Source organism: Lissotriton helveticus, chromosome 11, assembly GCF_964261635.1.
Source record: "Lissotriton helveticus chromosome 11, aLisHel1.1, whole genome shotgun sequence".
In the NCBI taxonomy this organism is placed as follows: Eukaryota; Metazoa; Chordata; class Amphibia; order Caudata; family Salamandridae; genus Lissotriton; species Lissotriton helveticus.
In genome coordinates, this window is record NC_136072.1 from 7472024 (window position 1) to 7498384 (window position 26361).

The 26361-nt window shown below is 43.7% G+C and overlaps 1 protein-coding gene across 2 annotated transcripts in view; it reads right to left on the bottom strand.

Moving 5' to 3' along the window:
- Nucleotides 1-26361, bottom strand: part of LOC144792208 (putative cation-transporting ATPase 13A4) — a 408029-nt gene that overhangs the window by 42871 nt on the left and 338797 nt on the right. For both annotated transcript variants that reach the window (XM_078667109.1, XM_078667108.1), the window contains 2 exons: nucleotides 23978-24020; nucleotides 20164-20273 (listed from right to left, as the gene is read on the bottom strand). In XM_078667109.1, coding sequence (XP_078523235.1) covers nucleotides 20164-20273; nucleotides 23978-24020 — 153 coding nt within the window. The remainder of the gene's footprint in view (nucleotides 1-20163; nucleotides 20274-23977; nucleotides 24021-26361) is intronic.

Below are 26361 nucleotides of genomic sequence, written 5' to 3' on the forward strand. Positions count from 1 at the left end.
GTAAATATCTCAATGTAAATAGGGCATAGATCAAATGGAAGTATGACTAGCGACTGTCCAGGTCTTCTAATCATATGGATCGCATATCCTATGCTGCAAGCTGTCTTACCTCCAACGAGGACGCCAGTAGACATCCTGCCGATATTCGTCTCTCCTGCCGTGTATGGCTCCCGGACGTCGGAAATGGCATATTGGCTGATTTAAATACCAAGGAATACTGAAGCCGCACTGAAGCGTGCTTCGATGATTACCCTCTTCAGGAGCCATCTTAGAAGGATAATGTATCTCAAATATAGAACATCTGGGCACCACGTATTGCAAGCCATGCTCGTGAATAATTTCTTCATGCCAATATTTCGAGGTTGTAGCTGAGAGCGATGTCAACACCTTATAGAATGACCAAAATGACCCTGACAGTATTTCTACCCTCCAACCGCAGACAGGAGTTCTTTACTTCCAATATGCCCCCACAGAGGATCGTATGCCTACTAGACACAAGATTTTTTTAAGCAGTAAAATGGGTGTGGGTGGCCCGCTGAGACATCATTCTGAGCTCTCACCCCAAATTAACCCCAACAGTCTTTATTTCCCTCTGGGTGGCAGTCGTTTCTTCCAATATGGCCACCTGGGGAGGGGATAAAGTCCCCTAGACTCCAAATTTTTTGGGCCTTATAAAAAGAGGTCGGAGGGCTGTTTACCCACAATTTCCCTAAATGGTCAGAAATACTGTTGTGACGATTCAGCACTATGGGCAAGGCACGGTAAACAACCTTTACAACGAAACTTTTACAATGACCTACCATTACAACGCAACTTTTATAACGCAAACTATTACAACGCATTGCTCTGGGGGGGGCTCTAGGATAGGGAATAGGTTAATTTACTATCCAATAACCTTCCCTACTATCCACGGGGACTGGAGTTGGAATAGTAAATTAAACTATTCACTATCCAGCGCCTAAAAGCATTATGCGTTGTAATGGTATGCATTGTAAAAACCGCGTTGTAAAGGTAGGCGTTGTAAAAGTATGCGTTGTAACATCATACATCCGCAAGGCACAATGCATGAGCGAGCTGCCTCCCCCCTTTTTAATTTTAGGACTTTTGCCCTCCCAGTATCTAATGGCCTTTTTGTCCCCTGCAGGAAGATTTCAGTCAGTGCCCTCAATCAACCTCTAGTGAGCAGAAAGACTGATAACAGGGTAATGCCTGAGTGAAACGCCCCAACCCCAATTTTAATTTTTGGGCCTATTTTTTCCTGGTGTCCAGCGGGCTTTGTGTCCTCTGCGGCAGAGTTTGGGTAAATGCCCTCAACCAACCATTAGGTGTGCAGAAAGTCCACCTCCTTTTTAGTTTTTTTGGGTCTATTTTTCCTTGGTGTCCAATGTCCCTTTCTGTCCCCGGGATAGATTTTGGGTATTTACCCTCAATCCAACTCCCGTAGGTGCCAAAATACTTATGCCCGTATTTTTGGGTGAGAGCCTGGCATGATCCCTGGGTGAGCCGCACCACACACCTTTTTTGGGGGCAGGTAAAGGGTTTGGGGGCAACACGCAGCATCACACAGTGCTCCCACCCCAGAATAGGTGCATACATTATTCTGCCCCCTAAGTGTGGATTGAGGGTGTCAACCCAAAATGTTCCCCGGGAGACAGAGTGGCCCCTAGAACGCAAAGGAAAATAGTCCCAAAATAGGCTTTAACTTCTGTAAAGGCTGTCATTTGCCAATCACATACTGACTTGTACCATGAAATGTTTGAAAAAGTACAGCAACTACAGATAAGTTAAAATGCCTTATAACGTACAGTATACTTGTTCTACTTACCTCTAGAACACAAAAGGATCATTCTGCACACCATAACGTGTAATCCTGCCAAATTTTAATGAAATCCGTCTAGCCATTTTCGTGCTACACATAAGTATAAAGTGCATGGGAAATTAATTGGTGCGGAAACTGTTCGGGGTCACGGAGCCCAGTTGCACAGGTTGGGAAAGAAACTACATTTCCCGGCAGCCTCAGCCCAGCGCATCACGTCAGACCCTACATCAGCCATCGCGTCTCACATGATGCGGAAACACTGACATAGCGAGGCAGTAGGGTGAAGAAGCTGCCGATTATTCCGCTTTGACTTGGAGATCTTGTGGCTGCATTTCCTGATTCCTTGGTCGGGTAAGGGTGCCTTGGGCACCGCTAATCCATCTACCCTTTCTGGTCTCTTTGAAAACTTGCTTGCTCCATTTTATGACCCTGATTGTATCGGAGTGCACTTTACCTTATCTTCCGTACGTTGGCTGAGCTCGTGAGCGTTCTCACGGAGTTCTTGTGAGGGAGGGATACTTGTCTACATTACTTGGCATTATCTGTGTGTCTAGATTTCTTTTTGTTGGCAAACTTTCCTCAGTACTTTAAAAGTTCATGCCGGGGAAAGTCTTGACATCACAGATATTACTGATATAGTGGATCCTGTTATCAGTTCCGTTTTGTGTGCTGTTATCGGGGAGAATGACGTAACTCTTCTCGTTATTGTGCAAACTGTTCTTACACCTCTTGGATACTGCTTATGCTACATTACTATTGGTGTTCTATTCCATGTGTGCATATCCTTATTGATCGTGACATTCACTGCTGCTGCTCAACATTGTTTTATTCCTTTCCTGTAGTCCTCCACAGGGATGTCAAAGACAGAGGGTCTTTTTGAGCCATCGTATGTACCTCATTATCCCAGCATCCTGTATGGTAATTAGAGGTGCAAGCTCAACACCCCTGGAATCCAGCAAGCATATTTTTCTTTACAGGTTAGTGGAAGTATGGGTGTCAAGGGAGGATTAGAGATAGTGTTGCAGGGTTTCTGTACTCACACAGAACTGTGCACAGAGGAGTGGAACCTTGGCAAATTAGGGTGTCCCAAAACTTACCTTAGCAACCAACTCACCCCTTACCGAGCTAGCTACAGTGTCTCATTGGACATATCAAACACCCAATGTTTAGACAAACCAGAACATGAACTTACAGTACCTCAGGGTACGTGGGACTCATGAACACTCTTTCGTTATATTATCATTACAAACCAGAACATGGAGTAAAGAAGACACATGTGCATTTGAAATGTTTATTTACTAATGCCGTCTTCTCAGGCGCAGTATCTTTGATAATACAAGTATACTTATTATCAGTAGCAAAATTATCAGCATAGTTACTAAGACATAAAAAGCGAATGGTGACAGCATGTTAACATGCTGTAATGAATAAGAGTTAACAACACTTATATCTCACCCTCCCTAACACATATATTATATTATTATCTAAGAAGGTCTCTTTGGGTTGTTTTAGGGCGGGCCCATACCTTAGTGTCCTAGCATGAAGGAATCACATCAGCATACACCAGCTCTCTCTGCATGTGCACCGCATCAAGTGTGTTAACAATTCTCGTGCAAAGCAATATCAATCCCGCCTCAAGCCCAAGTTGGCAAAGGCTGCACTTGTGTTATGACTATGAAGGCGTGGAGATCAGACCTCATAACAATTCCATATCGTGTTGCTCCTGAAACTTCAGCACTCTCCGTGCAGACATGGTTTATTAAACAAAACTGATATCAGAGCAATAACATATTATTCTCACATACACCACGGCAAACCACTAGGTTGAAAGCTAAGTCAACAAATAAGGGTCGTGTGCAGAAGTTGCAAGAAAGGAAAAATGGCGTTTAAATCCGAAATGTACCTATGCTAACTTAACACGATATATGGATATATAGGAGCTATACAACACCCCCCCATGATCCGAGAACGGACTAAACAAGGTAACAGAAGTGCCATCACATGAGAGCAGAATCCATGTATAAACGAGCATGAATAAAAATTCAATTATAAAAAGTAATGCCAAAAAATAGCCCACAAATATAATGTGGCTCAAGCCAATAGGCAAGCAAAAAATAAAATGTCTTGACCAAAAGTCAATAAAATCAAGGAAATGCTATCAATCAGCATGTCAATTTGAGGCAGTGTCTATGATAAGACTGTATATGAAAAGTAAGCTGCAACAGCCTCCAGGAGGAAGTCATTGTCCTCATCCGAAAACAGTTCAGCCATCCAATTTAAAAGATGAAAGGAACATACGTGATCTTCCAGCACCGCATCCTCTATAACCATCAGAGGACAGCTCGGTGGGTTGTCAAGAAAACTCCGTTCCAAGAAATTTTGCGCTGCCGACAACACATCCCAGGGACCCATTAGTCCATGTGCCACCGCCAAGGCCATAATCCTTTCGTCAGAACAAACCAACTCGTGAGCAATGATAGGACTCATCAGTTGATCAAAATCGACGTCAGAAGATATTGGTCCGCAGAGACACAAATCAATGGCCCAAAGGAAATCACAGGTCAGGCAGTGAAATACAGGCTGGACACAGGTGAAATAGGAGAACCGAAAAGATAATCCAAACGCCGTGCTTAGAGTCGCCAACGGCAGTGTGCCATAATAATCAAGCATGCGGTTGCGAAACCGCGTCAGTAGTAACTGTGCGTGGTCTTGCACAGGAAGGGCATCCATATTTAAAAAGGCAGAAAACCACCAATGCGCCAGCCGCTAATGCAAGCAAAAACGGGAACCCTCCAAACAAGGATGAAAAAATAGAATGGAAGAAAGCAGGGATGACTCCAAAAATCTTCTCAAAGGAAGTCACGAGACCACCGCTAACAACTTTAAAAAAATGTGCTAGGCCCGTTGTGGAGGATGCGTTAAAGATAGAACGGACCATGGCTCCGAAATGCAAGGGCAAATCAGTGTTTAAAAGAGCCTGAACCTCCGTGCGGGTGTTAGCAATGTGAAGCACGAAAGTTTCACGGGCCGAGCTCAAGGCCACCTCTTTCTGGGACAATAGAGCTCTTATTCTAGCCATGCCGCTGAATTCTGCTCCCAAGGTCGGTATCTGTGGCCAAATGGAAGACTCCCTATGTTCACGTGTGGGAGGATAAAGAACATTTCTGCAGCAAATAACTCGCTCACTAACCGTTACTATGAAAGCTATACCTTTAATTAAACCACAACAGTTTTCATTATTGAGCATTAAATAACTACCATTCTCTAACAATTTAAACGTGGGGATGATAGCAGGAACTGGCGTGCCCTGTAAAACGCAAGCCATATTCGGTCGGTCCTTGTTACATGAACCGTGTAACTGTATGTGTCTGCACATTAAAGAATGATCTGGCGTCTCAGTACACTCATCCCCTGTTAGATAAACCTCTTGTTCATCCTTGAAACATCTGTATGTGTATGGGAGTGACCAGACCTCATGAAGAAAACCGCTACCTAAGGGTTCAAAACGACCTATTGGCACATATTTCATACAATTTGAAAACTTATATAAAGCAAAAGGCAGCGTTATTAAACCGTGGATAAGCCACGTAGCAGCAGTGGATTCTGCCACAGAAAAAGGTAAAGATTCCAACCTTTCAATATGTAGCATAGAAAAGGAAGCATCACGCATTGAAAGCAAGCGTTGTTTGTCTGTCAAATTAAACGGTGCAAATAAAGAAGAAACATTCATGTATCCCCAGGGAACTTTACCCATTTTCAGAGTCTGAAGTGTCCATGCAAACTGCATGATTGAACGTAATTGATTTTGACCATGGTATAATACAGATACTTCATCATGTACAATATCAACAACAGACGACACAATATTATCCAACGTGTAAATTCTTGAGGAAAGCACGTTAATGCTATTGTCAACAACTGCAAGAACTTTCTCAAGATTTGCCTGATCAATAGCCCTAAGGCGTGAAGCAGCCTCAATTTGTGAGAGTTTCCAAATTTCATTGTAAACACCATATAACCAGCGTTTCGACCTGCCACTAGCTGGGCCCTTAATGAAATCATTCAAATCCACGTCTGCATTCAGTTTGGAAAGGTGATACTTAACCGCAGGTAAAGTTGAATGTTTCAGCCAAGCTTGACACAACTTGCCCACAGAGTAAGAGGTGACAGTATGACTCAAATCAAAACGGGGATCAGATCTAACAGTCTTAAAACCGTCAGTTATATTTAAAAATCTTTTTTGGCAAGAATCAGCACTACGGTGCCAAAGCAGCCAACCCTTGGGATTCATACTGGAAATGTTAAAGGAGGAATTCAGAAGCAGAGCCTGTATTTCTCTAATGGACAATTCAGTAAAATTACTCCAATTCTCATATTCCTCCAACTCCGGGAAAGACGGGGTGTTTAACCTTTTAGATGTAGCCAATCCAAAGCACGTGGTCTGGGAAATGGTTTCATTTAAAAACCACATATGATTTGGGATGAGACATGCACGGTGCAAAGCCTCAGTGCCTTGTACCTGCCAGGCCCTTGAGCCCCAAACTGATTTAAGGTCTATGGTATCCTTCCATAACTCATACCCTCCAGTAACTAATTGATCCAGGAAGGCCTTTGAATATAACAATTTTGTATTTGTAAGTCGAACCTTGGACAGTGGCTGTTTGTGAAATTTAAAATAAAAGGACTCCGGATTGGACTGATTAAAGTCAGTGAAATAAGTATACTTTTTAAGAAACGTTTCTGAACTCCCTTGTGTCGGTGCTGGGCAATGTTCCCACTGAGTAAAATTAACCGCATCCCTTCGGGAAGATGTCTTGTGTAAGAAGTGATTGCCATAATGTTGGTAACAGAACAATTCACCATAATTAGCAGATTCTAAATATAAATCCTCAGCATCAAAAGCAGCATAATATTTCAAATCAGAAAACAAACTTTCCACAGCATTAACATCCCAATCATCAGAACGAATGTTTTGTTTCACCACATCCCCCATATTAACTCTGAGTACATTAGGGACATTAACGACTTCCGTTGGACCATGAATCTGAAAACGAACTGCATCCCACGCTATTCCATCCAGAACAGGCCACGCTGTGATGTTAACCAAAGTCAAGTCTCTTTTTAATCTGTGTGTAGAATGTGAAGAGGAAAGTGGGGCCAAAGTTCCATTCAAATGAGTAATGCAAGTTCTCTCCTCGACATAGTGTCCATTCATAATCCGAAAAAAATAAAACACAAAACCAATTGACATAAAAAGGTAAACTGAAAAAAGGACCATCCAAATGTATATCCAAGGAGGTATCAAAAAATGTTTTTTAAACAGGCTAGCATATAATGCAATTTTAGAGGGTTTTTTCGAGGCAAGGGAAGCAGAGTCAAATGAAAATCTGGATTCCGTGGCTAAACGAGCTTGCAGGTCAGGCATGGACAAATCAGTGGGGTATGTATAGTCTGTCTCATCAAGGTTAGTTCCTGGTAAATTATTCAATAATGGACTGGAAACAGCAGGTAATTCGATGGCCACCTCAGGTTCATTATTAGAAGCAGTGGGCATAATTGAATTTCTCACAATGGAAGGACAGGAAACAGCCGGTGTCATGCTAAGAAGAATCGGCCACTCTGTGTATCTTGACATTGTCAATAGAAATAAACCTGTTTTCCTTACGACCTGGAAGTGGTGGTAAAATGACTGTTCTTGTGCCCTTCACTCCAAGCACTGGGACCGGAGCTCGATAGGAGGGACCAAACTCTTTCTTGTTGTCGATCTTCTCTCGAACCAGTTCTCCAACTTGGGGTAGCCAGCCAACTACCGGGATCTGCAACGCATCATCCGATGTGGAGGGCAAATGTTCCTTTGCAAGAGTGTCTCTCGTCTTTTGTAGATTCTGTAAAACATTGCAATGTTCATCTGCGTCAAAGGAAGTGGCGCGAACCACCGAGTCTAGACCGTCAAGGTCAGGGACGAACATCTTGATGCCAAAGAGCATTTCGTATGGGGTCCGCCCACCCAGAGACCTTCTAGGGAGATTATTAAGAGCACGCTGCACGCCATAGAGGTGGGCCAGCCAGTTTCTGCCAGTGCCTATAACTCGGGCTGTCAAAGATTGCTTTAAATCACGGTTCATTCGTTCAACTACACTATTACCCTCGGGCCTGTAGGGTGACGAAAACTTGACTTGGACCCCCATCGAAGTCATGGCATCCTTATACGCCTTAGAGGCGAAAGCCGGACCCTGATCCGAATGGAAGGTACCACAGGCAAAAATCCCTATAAAGATACGCAAATCTCTGATGACAGTCCGGGAATCAGCGCTGCGATGTGGCCATAACCACACAAAGCGTGTGCATGAGTCAACTGCTACTAAGATGTATTTATACGCAGTATCAGATGAAAATGGACCGCAGTGATCTAAATAAACACAGCCTAGTGGTTTATTAGAAATGTACAACTGAGTCTGAGGCGGACGCGTAGCAGTTGAAGGTTTAATCTGCTGGCATATGTCACAAAGAAGGACATAATCACGCGTCTGTTTGTACAGTCCCCGCCACCAGAAACGTTGTTGTAGTTGCGTTACAGTGGCTGAGACGCCCGCATGCGCAGACGCCACACCTTCATGAGCCGCTGTAATCAAGTCTGTTCTGCGATCAGAGTTGGGAATCAGCCGTTCCCCAACATCAGGAATTGTCACAAAAGGAACCTTTTCGGGACTTAAGTGGTATTTATACTTCGAAGGGAATCCCGAAGGATGTTTACTTCCCTTCTCAGAGGCAGCAATCGCTGCCAAGATGTCGCTATCAATCTTGGTTTTAGACCTAGTAACTGCTGCAACTAAGTATGTAGATACTGCTGATTTCGCTGCTTCATCAGCAAGCGAGTTGCCAACAGCGTGAACTCCCACGCGCTGATGACCGAGAGTATGAATCACATAAACGAGTGGCAACACAGCCTTAAGCTCTGCCACTCGAACCCAGATCTTTTTATGTTTTATTGTGCTACCCTTGGAATCATGAAAATCATTTTGAATCCAAAAGAACAAGTTTTCATTGTAAGACTGGACACAGTAGTAAGAATCACTTACAATTAGAGTAGTAACACTTGGATCTGCGTACTCCAAAGCTAGTAAGAGAGCACGAAGCTCTGCTAATTGTGCGGTGCAATCGCCCAGGGGCAACGTGTGTACCTCCCTGGAAATGAACTCATCATTCAACATAGCACCGACCACAATGGCGCAAGCGGAAACGTAGGCATGTTTAGAGCCATGCGCAACCTGCGCCGACCCATCAGTGTAAATGATGCAATGGAAGTCCTCCAAAGGTCGCATCGCCAGAGGAGCAGGGTGAACGAATTCATACTGCAAGAACTCCTGCGACCGTAAGGAAGCGTCAAAAATAAACATGACATCCGAGGATGACAATGACGCAGCCCACTGAATCCACCGAGGGTGCAAAGCTTTTGAATTTGGTACACTGGCTTTCGTGACTGCCTCCAAATGAGGACAGGGTGTTACCACTAGCATGCGTTTCCCCTGTGACAGAGCTCGTTCCTTTAGAATAGCCATCTGTACAGCAGTTAAAACCTTTTCCACTGTGGGAAACCGCATCTCAGCCGAAGTGTACAAGTGTGACTTGTAAGCAATAGGTACCGTGTCACCTTCATTAAAAGTGAGGTAAGTGAAACCCACCGTCCCAGGAATTATTCTTATGACCAGGTTGGTGTGGTTATCACGAGTCAGTAAATATTTAGAAGCGAGCAGATCAGCCTGCAAGGATTGCAAAATGGCTGAATGCTCAGGCAGCCAGCATGATTTTGAGAAAGTTGGTTGTATCAAAGCATACAAAGGCTTGATACGCTGGGCATATTCCGGAATGTAAGTTCTGCCGAAATTCAAAAAGCCCAGTAAGGATTGTAATTTTTTCAGAGTTGTTGGTGCGCGCAATTGTGCGCACTTCTCCAAGAAGTGAGGAGCCAAACCTCTACCTTCATTGTTGAGCTCATAGCCCAAAAACAACACTGTGTGTTCAGCAATGTGCGATTTTGCAAAGTTGAATTTGTAACCCATGTCTGCGAAGTTGCAAACAAGAGAATTTACACGACACAGATGCTCCCAAATATCGTCGTCTGTGAGATATATGTCATCCACATACGAAAAAGCATCAGGGTCGAGTGCCTCCAGAATAGAGACAATTCGAGCGGTAAATACACCAGGACTATTCTTGTAGCCCATTGGAAGACGCCGGAATTGCTTTTGGACTCCAGCGCTTGTAAAACTGGTCCATTGGGAGCTAAAGCTGTCCAATCTGTGGGCATAAAAACCATTGGATATGTCAAGCGTTGTCTTGAAACGCTTACGCACGAGACTATCCACTAGGGCAGAGCCGTGGGTATTCTGTACTGCACAGTTACGGCAATGCGAGTTTAAATGCCGGTAATCCAAAACCAAACGATATGATCCGTCAGGTTTATTCACAGTAAAAAGGGGATTATTCATCGGTGACACACACGTTTCAATAACTCCCTGATATTCCAATTGTTCAAGGATTTCCGCGACGGAAGATTTTGCTTCACGCCGAATGGGATATTGAGGTTGAGGCTGCGGCTGAGACCGCAACGGAATTTCGTGGCAAGGCGACAATTTATCCCAACCACATTGGTTACGGTACAGAGCCGGCGCGAGAGCCCGAGCCCACTCTTCTGCAAAATGCTGCGCATGCTCTTTCGAGACAGTGTCCGCGAAACTGGGTAGGATTACCTCCTCCCCTCGCGGCGCCGCGAGCACAAAAGGTGGGGGCCAGTCAGCCTCCGAAAGTAAAATATCATATGTAGAAGACAGATTCTCCCAAAATACACCTTTAACGGTACGCTGTATGTCACCTTCAATTAACAGGACAATTTCATATAGTCTTTCAGGGGGAGCAAGTCTCGTATCCGCTGTTTCTATCACAACGTAGACATCAGTCGCTGTCACCCTCAGTAGTGGACGCAGCGCCTCTCTGACTATGGTTATCTCCGCCGCGCTGTCCAGCAAGGTCAGAGCCCACGTCAGATTCCGAAGCCGCGTTCTCACTATCTGTGGCATATCGATGCGCTGTTAAGGCTGCGACTTTCTTTTTCGCAAACTGCGGACGCCTAGGCGTAGAATCCTCCTGCTTCACTGCGCCGTCCGTCTGGCGGGACTGGCCACGTCCTTGTTGGCCACCACGTCCACGTCCACCCCCTCCTCCTCCACCGGTCTTCGGGGCCGATGTGTCCTGAAAGGAACGAGGAGAGCGTTGATCAGAACCCTGAAAACGATCAGGCGATTTAATCATCGCGCGGTCGCGCAAATCATAAACTTTTTCGGGTGGCGCAGGAGCTTGTATTGCAGGAAAAGTACCCTGAGTCTGCGTTGTCTGCTTCCCCTGTGTCTGTTTTTTAGGCCAATTTTGTTTCTTGGACTTGGGCTGGGCATCTGTCACTGCAGATTGTCCCTGTGGTTGTTTTTTCTCCTTCACTGGAAAATATTTTAGACCTCTACTTGTGCGGCCAATTGTTTTATAAGCGGCCACCACAATTTTTGCTAACTGGCGGGGTTTGTCGGCATCGGGCAGAGCAGCCAAAGCATTCGACACCTGAAAGTTAACTGCATCTCCTTTAACATTGGAGAGAATGAGATCACTTACAATCTCAAAAGAACCACACAGGCGCATACCCAATTCAACCGCTGCCTCTGGACCGTGATCATTCTGAACACGTCTAACGATTTCAGGCAGGGCAGTCATAGACGGGGTGCCGAAACACCTTGTATAAACTGCCGCAAATGTTTTTCCCCAGCTGTCACAGTCAGCAAGTTCAGGAGTAATATCCTTCGGTAGAGTAATCGTTAACATTCTATGTTTATCAGCAGGAGTAGAATTCGGAAAAACCGCCTCCAGTTGATCAAACTTCTCTGCTAGCCAGAATGGGAAGTCATCGTTGTCAACAGGACGCGCACCAAAAACCGAATTTACCATCACTGGATTGAGACGCATACCGCCTCGTTCCATGGGAGCGGCCGCACCCCCCTGGGGACCACCAGGAAGATGTCGACCGATGTATTGCACTAAAGCACGAATCACGGAAATGGAAACTACATGCAGCCTGCGAATTTCAGCCAGGGTGCAAGCCCCGTGATTCGGGTGCGGGGTAAAGCCACCCAACGCAGGCCAATTAGTACCTGGAATTGAGAGTGGACCTAACCTCGCAGGGGACATAGAGTGGGGGAGTGCGCCATCAAACCAAACTCGATGCTGCCAATGATCAATAGGTATTTCCAATGCCCTGTACGGCGTATATTCAGCTGGGACATCTGAGGCGGTGTAGGAGTGGAACAAACCAGAATTAGCGTCCACAGCCGGAAACGTAACCCAAGAGTAAAACAACTCGTAAGGAAACGCCGGATCTGCACATACCACGAAAATCACAGCCATCCCATCTACTGGGACCTGGTACGTCTGAAGATGGTTGCGTACCGCTACGCGACTATGCTGCGCAATAGCCACCGCTGCCGCCATTACAGAACTGGAAACAAGAAAAAACAAAGAATACTTTGTAGCACAACTGGGTAGTAATCCAAAGAAACCGTTTAGGTAAGAATCAAGCTTGAATAAAGACCTATTCCAAGAAATAGGTAGGTTTCACCAACACCCCGTTTTCCGGAAACGGAAGTGAAGGGGTTAAGGCATGAACGATAAACTACTCGAGTGTCATGATATAAGACCACCGAAACCGTTGGGCGCCATGTTGCAGGGTTTCTGTACTCACACAGAACTGTGCACAGAGGAGTGGAACCTTGGCAAATTAGGGTGTCCCAAAACTTACCTTAGCAACCAACTCACCCCTTACCGAGCTAGCTACAGTGTCTCATTGGACATATCAAACACCCAATGTTTAGACAAACCAGAACATGAACTTACAGTACCTCAGGGTACGTGGGACTCATGAACACTCTTTCGTTATATTATCATTACAAACCAGAACATGGAGTAAAGAAGACACATGTGCATTTGAAATGTTTATTTACTAATGCCGTCTTCTCAGGCGCAGTATCTTTGATAATACAAGTATACTTATTATCAGTAGCAAAATTATCAGCATAGTTACTAAGACATAAAAAGCGAATGGTGACAGCATGTTAACATGCTGTAATGAATAAGAGTTAACAACACTTATATCTCACCCTCCCTAACACATATATTATATTATTATCTAAGAAGGTCTCTTTGGGTTGTTTTAGGGCGGGCCCATACCTTAGTGTCCTAGCATGAAGGAATCACATCAGCATACACCAGCTCTCTCTGCATGTGCACCGCATCAAGTGTGTTAACAATTCTCGTGCAAAGCAATATCAATCCCGCCTCAAGCCCAAGTTGGCAAAGGCTGCACTTGTGTTATGACTATGAAGGCGTGGAGATCAGACCTCATAACAATTCCATATCGTGTTGCTCCTGAAACTTCAGCACTCTCCGTGCAGACATGGTTTATTAAACAAAACTGATATCAGAGCAATAACATATTATTCTCACATACACCACGGCAAACCACTAGGTTGAAAGCTAAGTCAACAAATAAGGGTCGTGTGCAGAAGTTGCAAGAAAGGAAAAATGGCGTTTAAATCCGAAATGTACCTATGCTAACTTAACACGATATATGGATATATAGGAGCTATACAACAATAGAGAGAGGTGTTAAGAGCAAGTAGTAATTACCTCTCATTTGTGTCTCGTTACAGGTCTCCCTCCCTGTTGTCTCCATCCTTTAGATAGGTTTCCTCATCCTTCCCCACTTAACCCCCCTATAGTCTGTGTGTTATCATACCGGTTGTTTTATGGATACCCAGGAAGTACAACTTGTCTCCAAATCTATACCTGAGGTGGTGTTTGCTGTGGATGGAAAGCAACTCGAGTCTGGTCCCATATGTCAGGCCACCAAACCATATATCGTGGAGTGCATAAAAGGGCACCAAGAGCTCTTATCCTTCCACATTATTCAAGCCCCATTATACGACATCATATTGGGGTTACCTTAGCTATCTACCCACAACCCCAATATTGACTGGAATCAGAAAACATTGAGTCTGGATTCTGATTTTTGCAGAGAACATTGTTGGAAAGGTTCCAACTCGTTTAGTCCCACCTGGGAACACCAATTCCACATTGCCACCGCTGCAGAGAAAGAAACAGTATTGCCCGCAAGTTATCAACAATTTGAAGATGTGTTTGATGATCGGATGGCGGAAGTGTTGCCTCCTCACAGGCTCAACGATTGTAGGATTGACTTGAAACCTGATTCAGTGGTACCCTGTGGAAGGGTTTATGCTCTAACTGAACCCAAAAATAAACACCTGCGCCAATATTTAGACGAATATTTGGCCAGAGGATTCATACGTCCGTCCATTTCACCTGCGGCCTCTCCGTTATTTTTTATTCCTAAAGCCAACAGAGAATTAAGGACATGTATAGACTTTCGTGCCTTAAACACAATCATCATACGTAATCAGTACCCGCTCCCACTGATATCGGTGTTGTTGGAACAGGTTAAGGGAGCCGTGATATTCACGAAACATAGTAGTTTCCCAACCCGCAGGAGGACGTGCGGGGAAAGCAAGTCTGCTCCCAACCTGCAGGTGATTTGAAAATGCTCCAGCGTGCATGATGGGTGTACATTTTAACATAGTAACGGATGTGACTAAAAGTATGGATCTCTACTTCCTCTACAGGGGGCTCCTTGCAACGCGATCTCCAGTGAGTTTGCCCTCTGGACTGGGCACTGGCAGCTCATGGAAGCATGAAAGGAGAGTCCTGCTAGGATTGGGGATTCTCTTTTTTGTTCCAATATGCGTAAGATACACACAAGACTAGATAGGTTTCCCATCAGACCTAGCTATATATTAGAAATTATAGAGGAGGAATATTTAAGTAAAACTTGATTTGATCATGGCTCTGAAGTGGATTTCCTCCTTCCTCAGTAACCAACATCAAGCTGTCAGCCTTACCAACTTCTCAGCAGAGAAAGTTAGGTAAGTCCCCCAGGGATCCTCCCTCTCTCCCCTTCTTTTTAACCTGTACCTGTCTCCCCTGCTCTGGGCCCTGCGCAAAAGCAAGGTCGCTGCTTTAAACTATGCAGATGACATCCAGCTGGTGTTTGAAATCGACTCCTCTGATATCTCAGTCAATAACTTTCAGTGCACAATGAGCCTCATCAGCGATTGGATGTTGACCAATCAACTAAAACTTAACCCCAATAAGACTGAGCTGATCCTGACTGGAGGCACTTTTAACACATGGAACTCCATCTTTTGCCCCCCCCCTCCTAGGCAATCCTCCCCGACCCACGGAATCTGTTAGAGCCTAGGGGTTATAATCTGCAAAGATCTTTCCATGAAGCCTCAGATCATTGCAGTGGTGTCTTCTTGCTTCTTCCACCTTCGCAGAATCCGAAAGATCTCTAGATTTTTAACTACGCATGCCCTGACCCTGGTTCTCCTGGCCTTGGTCATTTCCCGCTTTGACTATGCCAATTCACTTTATTTTTGGCATCCCCGCCTATCAGCTCCGTCGTCTGCAACTGGTAAAAAACCAGGCAGCGAGGGTCATCGTTCACCAACCCAGGCACCACCATGTTCGCCCTTTGATGAAGAGCCTCCACTGGCTCTAAATGGCGAAACGCTGTGAATTCAAACTGGACTGTATTATCTTTAAAGCCTTGGCCGGTCTTGGTCCAGCTTTCATCTCCTCCTTGACCCATCGGTATCTTCCTTCCCGTGATCTTCGCTCCTCTCACTTATCCTTGCTTACTACCCCCACCTTCAAACGAAAGAAACACGGTGGTCTCAGATTCTCATTTCTTGCGCCTCACTTCTGGAACTCCCTCCCCTTGGAATTCAGATCAACAACGTCTTACACCCACTTCAGATCCCTTTTGAAAACACTGTTGTTCTCTCAGGCATATGAGTAAGGCTCTGCCCACCATTCATTCAGTTGCTGCCCCCGTTCACAGCGCCATGAAACTGTCTGGTGAAAGTGCGCTCTATAAATGATTTTAACCTAACATAACATCATAACAATACTAAGAGCACAGAGAGGCAACATAACAGTTATTCAACGCATAAATGCACAATGTATTAATCATGTCCAAATTCTTCCTTGATTTCACAGTGGTGAATCTTTAATCTTTTATCGTCACACAGAATGCCACGTGTTGTTCCATAAACAGCCAACACGTTTCGCCCCACAGGGGGCTTCCTCAGGGCAAATTTCACGATGTTCACGCTAAAAAAGTAATTCAAATGTAATCCCAGTTAACGCACGTTTCCAAGCTCAATGAGTTGCGAAACGTCAATCCATGCTGTCATGTCAGTTACCATAAAACTCTACCAACACTTAATATTAGCGATTGGTTCCACAAATATCAAATCCTTTAATTGTGACGTTAACAATTCAGGCTGGAAATAATTATTCCCAAAGCTTCAAGGAGATGATGGGCCAATTCGATAGTTGACTCCCGAGGGGCATGTATGGCCAACCTCACTGCACCAATGTTCTCTCACCTCAGGTGAAACCAATCGCTAATAATAAGTGTTGGTAGCATTTTATGGTAATGAGGGGGTCATTAGGATGGCGGGCGGACTATCGGTTATTGGGTTGCCTGCCATAAGGGCAGGGGTCCCGTGGGGGGTATTAGGATGCGCCCGCCACTGTGGCAGGTGCATCCTGCCTTTTTAGCATTGTGGCGGGCGGTGCTCTCAGCACCGCCCGCCACAATGCTAAAAATGCACGTATGCATTTGCATAAACAAAGGCATTTACATAAACAAAGCGGCAGGCACAGAGCGTTGCCTGCCGCTTTGTTTATGCAAATGCAGGGGGGTAACACAGATACCCCGTGTGCACCCCCCACTTCTCCTTCACTCTGGGGGCCCACAGGGGACCCCCAAAGTGAAGACTGCATGCCTTTCCGTGGCGGCATTGCCGCCACGGAAAGGCATCTAAACAAGCCCATTCTAATATGGATGGTGGTGTCTATTAGACACCGCCACCATATTAGACCTTTTCCGCCCCGTTCGCAAGGCGACCGGGGCGGAAAAGCGGCGGACGGTCTTTCCGTCCGCCGCGGTCCCTCTGCCCTACTAATATGGCGGGAGGTCATTTAGGTGAGGATGGCGGGCAGATTGCCCCCGCCAGGTTGGCGGTGGCTACCCCCAGCCTGGTGAGGGCAATCTGCCCGCCATCCTAATGGGCCCCTTAGTATCCCTTACTGCTATTTTTCTTGGTTGAGTTCATTTGATCATAGTCCGTTATGAATGTGAGAGATGGTTACGGATCCCGCTATTACTGCTGAATTGGCAACTGCATGACGATTGTGGGAAACCTAAAATCTGTTATTTTATGGAAACTGAGGGGAGAGGTGGAGAAATGGCCTCTGAATTGAATGCATTTAAGGCTGTTATATAGGGAGCCTTCCTTAAAAATACTTATAGGATCGAGGGACTATTAATGTGCCACCATGTGATGTGTAAACTGAGGGGGTAAGATACCAGGAGTAGCTGGCCAGACAGAATGGGCAGGGGGAGAAAACAGGCTAGTTGCTGGCCTGGCTGCCGAGCAAAAGCAATTACATTACCCGATTGCAATAATCTGCTTACATAACTTGAAATAAATCAGGCCTTCGATGACTACTATGTGAACTTATTCTCAGCCCCTGTGGAGTAGGGGAAATATGAAATGATGCAATATATGAACAGCAGAGCTTTAACAATTTTGTCTGGAGAACATAGATTGGCACTGGATGCCCCCTGGTCTGTGTAAGAAGTAGCCTTGGCAGTTGATCAATTGGCCAGGGGAAACATGCCTGGTGTAGATGACCTGCCACCAGAATTATTTTCTATATATAAAGGTCGCTTAGCCCCTAAATTGCTGAATCTGTACAAACATGACTTCTGAGGGTGATCTTTTCCAGCAGCCACTTGAGTGGCCACTATAGTAGTCCTACCTTAAGTGGGGAGTCACCCACTGAATGCTATATTGTGTAGGCCACTTAAGTTACTGAACACAGGGGCATATTACCAAGCAATAGCGATAATTATCGCTATTGCTTGGTTAGAGACAAAAATTTACCGCTGAGCTGCGGCGATTTTTATCGCAAATAAACCTTGGTATTACCAAGGTTTATCGCAAATGCGATAAAAATCGGCCGCAATGCATGAATATCGCTGAAAAGTCAGCAATATTCATGCATTACCGAGCTAATGCTCTTAGCCATGTTATCCACCTCCCATTGGATAACATGGCTAAGAACTGCTCAGGGCAGGTGTTAGCTTTTGGAGATATTCGCGCTTAGCGCTTAGCGCGAATATCTCCATAAGTTGGTAATAGGAGATAGCGATGTTGGCGACCGTTTCCAGTCACTAACATCTTGGCACGCCCACTTTGCATGTCATTAGTGATAAATATCACTGACATGCAAAGTGGGGCCCAAGATGGTCGCTATCTCCTACTAGCTGTCGCTAACTGGTGTTAGCGACAGCTAGCTAATAGGGAGATAATTTTATCTCCGCTTTCTTGGCTTTTAAAGCCAAAAAAGCGGAGATAGACCCCCTTGATAATATGCCCCACAGTCTATAAAATACTGAGGAAGCTGCTGGTGAGCAAACTGATGCTCTGCATGGGTGAACTGGTAGAGCCAGACCAAAACTAATTTATCCCTGGATGCAGCACTCATTTGAACCTTAGCAGCTCTTCCTGATGCTGGACAGGGTGCCGAGGACTTTCTCACACTGAGTAGTGGCCTCCTAGAAAGCCTTCGATATGCTAGATTGCAATTTATATTTGCAGTGTTACAAAAACTAGGGTTAATACATAATGTCCTTAAATGGATAAAACTACTGTATGTTATTACAATATCATGTTTGCCGACTGAGCAGGTATTCTCTCAGCCATAGAGGATTCCACGAGGGATGTATCAGGGCTGCCGCTTTCAGCACTCCTCTTTGCTCTCACAATGGATCCCCTTGCCTGTGTTCTCCGTTACTGCTCTGTCAACTGGGGCACTAGATTATTGGCAAACCTATGTATGGTCTCTGTGAGATGAATGATGCATATTATATCTAAGGGGACCCAGTCACAGTCTGCCGGGTATTATGATCATCCTAGAGGCGTCTGGATCACACGCAGGTTTAAAAGTAAATTGGGGGAAATCCTGCTTATTTCCTGTTTTTCTGACAGGTCAAATCCAGAATATGCCAACTCATGCTTAAGTGCGCACCTGATCTCTTCAGGTACCTGGTGTGCAGGTGTACCACACTGATGAAAACTTAATATTAGGATAGTGGGATATGTTGGCATGGTAATCAATGGAATTAAGGTTTCTCTCCCTTTTTATTCAAGGCTTGCCTCTTTCATCGCTTTGTAGTCATCCTAATGATGCTGACTAAATCATTCTTCACAGAAGTAAACTATTCTCACAAAACCTAAATGAGCATACCTGAGGACACGGCTGGAGCTAGCAAAGCTGACGCGACTCTAAGTGACAAAGACATGAGGATTCCCAATGTGGAAGTATGCTATTGTACAGCCATATGTTATGGCCAATCAGATGGACTCCAGTCTGGGCATATCTGAAGGCCACACAGATACATCAGGATTGAGGAGATGTAGGGGGTGTGGGAGTGTCGTTGGGAATGAAGAAGCGACTGTTGAGGTTTACAACTGTGGCCTGGGTTGCATAGTATTGCTGGCACAAATATGTCAGTAGAGTGGGCAAAGAACCATTGTATGCACCTGAGATACCACTATGGAGCCAGCAGGCAGTGTTTTAAAGAACTCACACACACTTGTGTTCTGGTTCATGGAGGACCAGCTGGATTGTTCTTATTGGAGCAGTAATTATTTTATTCACTTTACATTTATAATATGACATTAAAACAATTTTAGTATTTTTTTAACTAACGTATGAACTTTAATAATTTTCTCAATACTTTCCAATAAGGAGATCTTCATCAGGGTGTCTGGGCTCTTCATCTACATGTAAACATTTACCAGTGGTAACTTTACACATGTAGTTTGAGTCTTAGTTGTTTCCACTCCATGAGCCGAGGGGTTTGAGACATTTAAATCTGCACTTAGGTATAAATATACACTTGAAAATGGTGACTAGAAAAAAGTGTTCACTTGTACACTGGTGCAGGAGAAGTAGATTTACACTTGAGTAAATGTGCATGTGTAAGTTTACCCATGAGAATATGACACTTCTGTTTACAGTGTGTCTTTTCCTATGACCAGTGCATGAATTGTTTTTCACTTAATACTAACAATATGCAGTATTTGGCTTACTTGATGACTTCAGAAACACATTTAATATTCGGGGTTTGCGATGTGAAGGGCGAAGCCATTGACGCTTCTTGCTCCGAAAGTGAGATACCAACGTGAGCCGTTCTAAGTGCCTGTTGAACAAAAATGTGTGTAAAGGTTATTAGTCCTCGAGGAAGCTTTTGAATATTATATATTTACATGTGAATTGCTTTTGCACTGCAATGTAATACAGTTCTAACTGACACCCCGCAAAGCACAACTGGCAAAAAAGAATTAAGACACTACACTGCCGGAAAGAGAACCTTCTTCCTTTCTGAAGGCATGAAGAGACTCTTACATACAGGATGGCTGCCTGGTCCATGTGATAAATAAATGTACTGATGTTGTTTGACACATGCTGGTTGTGCTTCTCCTGACACCATTTGTAGCCACACAAGGACTTTATAGAGCAGTGGTTCCGACCAATCAAGTTCTAGGAGGAGTTAGAGTTATTAATAATTTGATCCTAGATAATAGTGAAGGGACTATCTTCATGACCCAGCTGCTTCTCCCACTGATGCATCAAGGACATGCAGCCTCACCAATAAACTTTGCTTGTTCACTTAGAGGCAGCCTGTGCATGGCAAATTATAAATTTGCTAGGTTATTTCTTGGGCAGTATAGATTTCAGAGGTAGAATTACTGCAGGAAAAATGTATGTGTCAATGAAAGGAGACTCACTAATCAGTTTGTCTCATCAACGAGATCTAGGTGTCTATTTAGATCCAAATGAGGTTCCACAAGTGTGTCTCAGAGATATTCCCAATGTTGCTTCAGTGTCAGAGACTGGTTGAAGAAATTCCCCAGGGTCTTTGATAAGAAACTTGGATGTCTAAAAAAATATTTGCACCTCATCAAATTAAAGAATGATTCTCTGCCCAAGGTTGCCAAAGTCAGGAATGTACCACTCTTGGTTAGGGACAAAATGAAAAGTGAGCTGAATAAACTCTTGGAGAATGGAGTCATACAGAAAGTTGAAGCTATAGAATGGGTATCTCCGGTTGTTATGGCCCAAAAGGCCAATGGACAGGCCAGATTATGTATTGATATGAGAGAACACAATAAAGCAGTTGTAGTAGACCACTACCCTGTGCCCAACATTACAGAGATGTTGTCCTCTTTGAATGGTTCCACTCACTTTTCAACACTAGATTTAACATCTGCCTATCATCAGGTCAGATTACATCCCTCCTGCCAAGACCTGACAACTTTTATAACACCATTTGGCACCTACAAATTTCTTAGAATCGCTTTTGGCTTAATTTCTGCAGCCTCGGTGTTTCAAAGGGTAATGGATAACATACTGATCGGCATTAATGGCATTAAGGTCTACCAAGACGATGTTCTTGTTCATGGTGTCACCGAACAAGAGCAATGTCGAGAGAGTCAATCAAGTCTTATTTAAACTAGAGGAGTCAGGTCTCGCTCTCAGGCTAGACAAGTGTAAGCTTGATGTGAAAGTAATTGAATTTCTTGGGCATTTGATTTTAGGCTTAGGCATTAAACCCAAACCTTCTTTAGTAGAAACTATCACCCATCTCAAGTATCCTGAGAACAAAGAAGAACAAGTTAAATTCTTAGGCATGGCAGAGATCTATAATAAATTCGTTCCTGGTTTCGCTAAAATAAACCTGATCATTTGGGATAAATCATGCTGTGTTGAATTTGATTTAATCAAAGATTGTTTGAATAATGCACAAAATTTTTCAAGTTTTGACCCCACTAAAGAGTCTTACATAATGACAGATGCAAGTTGCAAAGGACTGGGAGCAGTCCTTTTACAAAGTGGGGATAAAGTGGATAATACCATTTTGTTTATTTCAAGACTGCTAAGAGGGACTGAGTGCAACTACTCAGTAATAGAAAAAGAAGCTTTGGCTGTCTATTGGGCTGCTCGAAAACTAAAAAAAATGTTGTGGGGTAAGCATTTTACAGTGGTTACGGACCATGAACCTCTCAAAGAAGTGTTTGAGAAGAAGGGTATTGATTGTGTCTCTCACAGAATAAGGAAATGGGTAGTAGCATTGTAGGACTTTGAATTTCAGGTCTCATATTTGCGAGGGACTGATAATATTCCTGCAGATTGCTTATCAAGACTTAGTGGCGATGCAGCTTCTGATAGCAAAGAAGATGAATACTTTATGGGCGAGGACTCTTCTGAAGATCTAAAAATGTGTGTTGTGATTTAGGGTGTGATCACGGAAGAGGAATGGACTGCTAGTCTAAGAGGTGATCCAGTATTGCAGCGTGTAATTTCTCTCATGCGTGAAGGATGGGGTGAGAAACGTGAATATGATGAAAATATTAAGGGGCTTTGGAGCGCCAAGGAAGAAATGTATTTACACAATGACCTGCTGTTCAGGGGAAGTTAACTAGTTCCTCTGTTGAGTTTGCGCCAAAAGCTTATTGACAATGCACACACGAGTCATATGGGTATAGCTAAAACAAAAGAAAGGATAAAGGAAGCATATTGGTGGCCCGCAATGGACACTCAAATTGAGAGGTCTGTGCGGTGTTGTTCACAATGTTCTATCAGTGACAAGATTTTCAAATGTAGAACACAGCCCATGGTTCTAAGAAAACAAGCCACTGGTCCTTGGGTGGACATTGCTCTAGACATCTTAGGACCTGTTAAGGTCAAAACTCAGGATCGGCATGTGTTGGTTTGTATCGACATGTTCTCTAGGTGGCCCATCATAAAAATTGTTAATAGTGTGGACTCTTCCGCGGTTATGACTTTCCTTGATGATCTTTTTGTAAACGAGGGTTTCCATAACTCTATATTGACTGATAACGGGGTACAATTTACCTCTCGCTTGGTGGAACAGTTTTTGCTTGACAGATGAGTTACACATAAGCGTGCCGCACTCTACCACCCAGAATGCAATGGGGTTGTTGAGAGATTTGTCAGGGTTTTCAAAGAATACATGCAACTAGCTTTTGTGTCCCACAGACATTTGGAAGAAGCAGTTAAAAGGAAAGTTTGTGAATACAGACTCACACCTCATTCACCGACGGGCGTTTCTCCTTTTACATTATTCAAAAGAAAGTTAGGTAGCACTCATTTTAAACCTGCTTGTGTTACATCAAAAATAAAAGAAGTAGGTGGTGAGGTTGATAGTAACGTTGATTGGAAAGAACGTGAGTTTGAGAAAATGTATAAGAGGAAGATGGTCTTTGATGCTAGAAAAGCAGTGAAAAAGACTGCAGTTAATGTTGGTGACTGAGTCAGAATAAAACTTACAGAAAGGAGATTCGGGTTCTCAAAATTCAGTCTACCTATCAAAGTAATCAAACTGTTAGTTAATGCGGTCAGAACACAAGACCATAAAGTATGGAACCTCAATAGAATAGCCAAATGTTCAATTACATATTATGAGGAGAATTCTTCAGATGTCTCTCCTAGTTCATGACAATCTGTGGTGGGAAAGCCATATAGGCAGAGAAGAGTTCCTCTTTGTCTCCAAGATTGTATATAGAGTGTTATATTGTACCACATTCTTGTAATTCTTATTTTTATATTTATTTGTTTATTGTAATAAAAGGGAGGTGATGTTGTGTTCTTGTAACTTCTTAGTACTTCCTTCCTGTCCCTTACATATTTACATCATAGTGTTCTGTCATAGAATATGGATAGTGTAGAATGTTTAATGTTGAATTGTAGAGCAGTTGCATCTGCAAACTGAAGGATGAAGTCTCTTGTAAAGATCCTACAATATAGACCTACAATCAACACTTGCCTGCCTTCTTCATCTAACAGTGTTGGGGATTACCTCACAGTGCTTCTTATACTCACCCCACAGTCGTTAGCACCATCTCCACACATTCCCACATAGTAACTAGAAAACAAAAGTTAGAGAAAGTGAGGTCTGAAGCTGAAGTCTTGATATTTTCACCAAAATCCTCCTAGTGAACAACAAATAATTTTACTTCACTCTCATTCCCATGCTCCTAATTGTCCACACATAATGCTGCTCAGTGATAGACTGGGACAAGCAACCATGATCTTTGTAACTCTACTTTATCAAAAGGATAATACAAAGTAAAGGAGACCTCACAAGTATCCATGTCAGCCCATAGCAAACCTGCCATTCGGAAAATAATCATGCTTTAACACCTGGGTTCATCTTCTTTAAACAGTACACTATCAGCCCTTACTCCTTTAACCTCAAATACCTCATTGGGAAGGCTGTCATACACGTTGCTTATGAAGTTCAATCTTTTCCTGAGTTTGCGAAATGCTAAACATTTTGAACCTAAACTGTAAATCAAATACGTTGTGGCTGATAATCATCCTCATAATGGAATCTGAGAGGACATTTTTTTCCTGTATGAGGCAGAAAGGGAGTAGTCCTGCGGCAGTGGCGTAAGAAAACTTGAGGGGACACCCGTGCCAAGTGCATGGAGGGTCCAGCCCACTAAACCCAGTCAGGAGCTCTCAGGCCAGGGGCCCGCTGCCCGTGCAAAGTGCAGGAGGGGACCACCTGCAGTTCGAGGCCTAATGTTACGCCGCTGCCCAGTAGCAGCACTCAAGAAAGTTGTCATCTGAATCTAAACTTCTTCTGTTCCTCACTGGAACTGCCTTGCTCAACTCAGGGCTAGTTTTGATGTAGGAGTTATTGTGGAATAAAATATGTTTTTGGATGCTAAATTATTCCGTGCAGATCTGCATTTGCTTATCAATTTGTTTGTTACAGAAATTACATTTATGTGATCATTCCTCCAACATTATTTGGCTAATTACCTCTCCTCCGTCAACTGGTTGCATCTAGGAATCTGAAGGTTACTGCTTCTAGTTCTTTGAAAAGGTCTCCTTTCTAAGCACTCTTGAGTTACTGTATAACATCTTCTTTTATTATCATTTGCAAGGGTTAGCAGCATATATGCCATTTGTTTTCTGTGTGCTAAACGTCTATTGAGTGAATTATTTTTATTTGCTTTGGGCCAAAGATTTTGTAAATGTTAATGTGGTGTCAAAATCCCTTAAAACACAAAGGGGCCTATTTTCTGGAATCTGGCGAAGCGCTGTGTTACTGCAAAATTGGTAACGCCACACTCCATCAGTTTCAAAAAACAGGGATACGCTGTATTTACAATAATGTGGTGCACCACTGCATTTCTGCGGGCATAAAGCAGCTGCCTAGCACCAGTGCAGGCACCTTTGCACCATTTTGCAAGGGGGGCTGCGCTGCAGGGGTGATTGTTTATGTGAAGGAACGGGCTAAATGAAACATTTCACCTCGTATCGCCTGCTTAAGATCAGATATTCTCTGGTGATATTTTTGGCGCTGCCCCATACCTTGAAATTATGGGGCAGTGTCAAATAGCAAAGGGTGTTGCGGTGGAACACCCATGGCAACACCCATTGCACTCCACTTTCACGCTAAGTGCTGCGTGAACTGTGCATTATTTACAAGGCGGCAATAAGCCACTTTAAGTGGCTTGACGCCACCTCATAAATAAGGCGAAGGACTTAATGCCACCAGAACGTCGGAAAATGTGATATTCTGGTGGCATTAACTCCTTGTAAATATGCCCCAAAATGTGAAGAAAATAAATGAATAAAATAGCAAACACTTTAAATCCCTGTGCCCAGCAGGGCCTCACAGACGTAAGAATATATCCCCATGGTAAATCGGCCATCAGGGAAAATAGTTACAGATTAAAATATTTTCACCTGTTGCTATTTTATACATTATCTTTTATTTCAATAATTAGCTTCTTTGAGAATATCATGAGTGCTTTGCATGAGTTACTTGCTTGCTGAATTAAAAATGTTGCCTGTAGGTGAGACCAAAAAAGGACAGCCACATAAGCAGGTAAACTTGGGGCTGCCTATCCTGATGGAGCAGGGACAGACTTTTCTTGTCTGTCTTTACCTTATTGTATGAACTTTTTTGCTTACCTTCTTTCCTATTTTTATTTAGTTCACTTTTCACTAATGAATAGCTTTCTGTTTTTTGTTTTTTTTAACACAGACTTATTGCATTTATTAATTTCATAACTTTGTCTATTCTCTTGGAGTGGAAAAGTAGTCATTGTGTACTGGTGAATAATGTTGTGGGTATTACAGTTTTATAAAATTGGGTGCATTCCCACACACTCACCTACCTTCATGCAATTTTATTATCCCTCTTATTTTTGTGAGATATAATTGTTGAGGGGGAGTTCGAAGAGGGA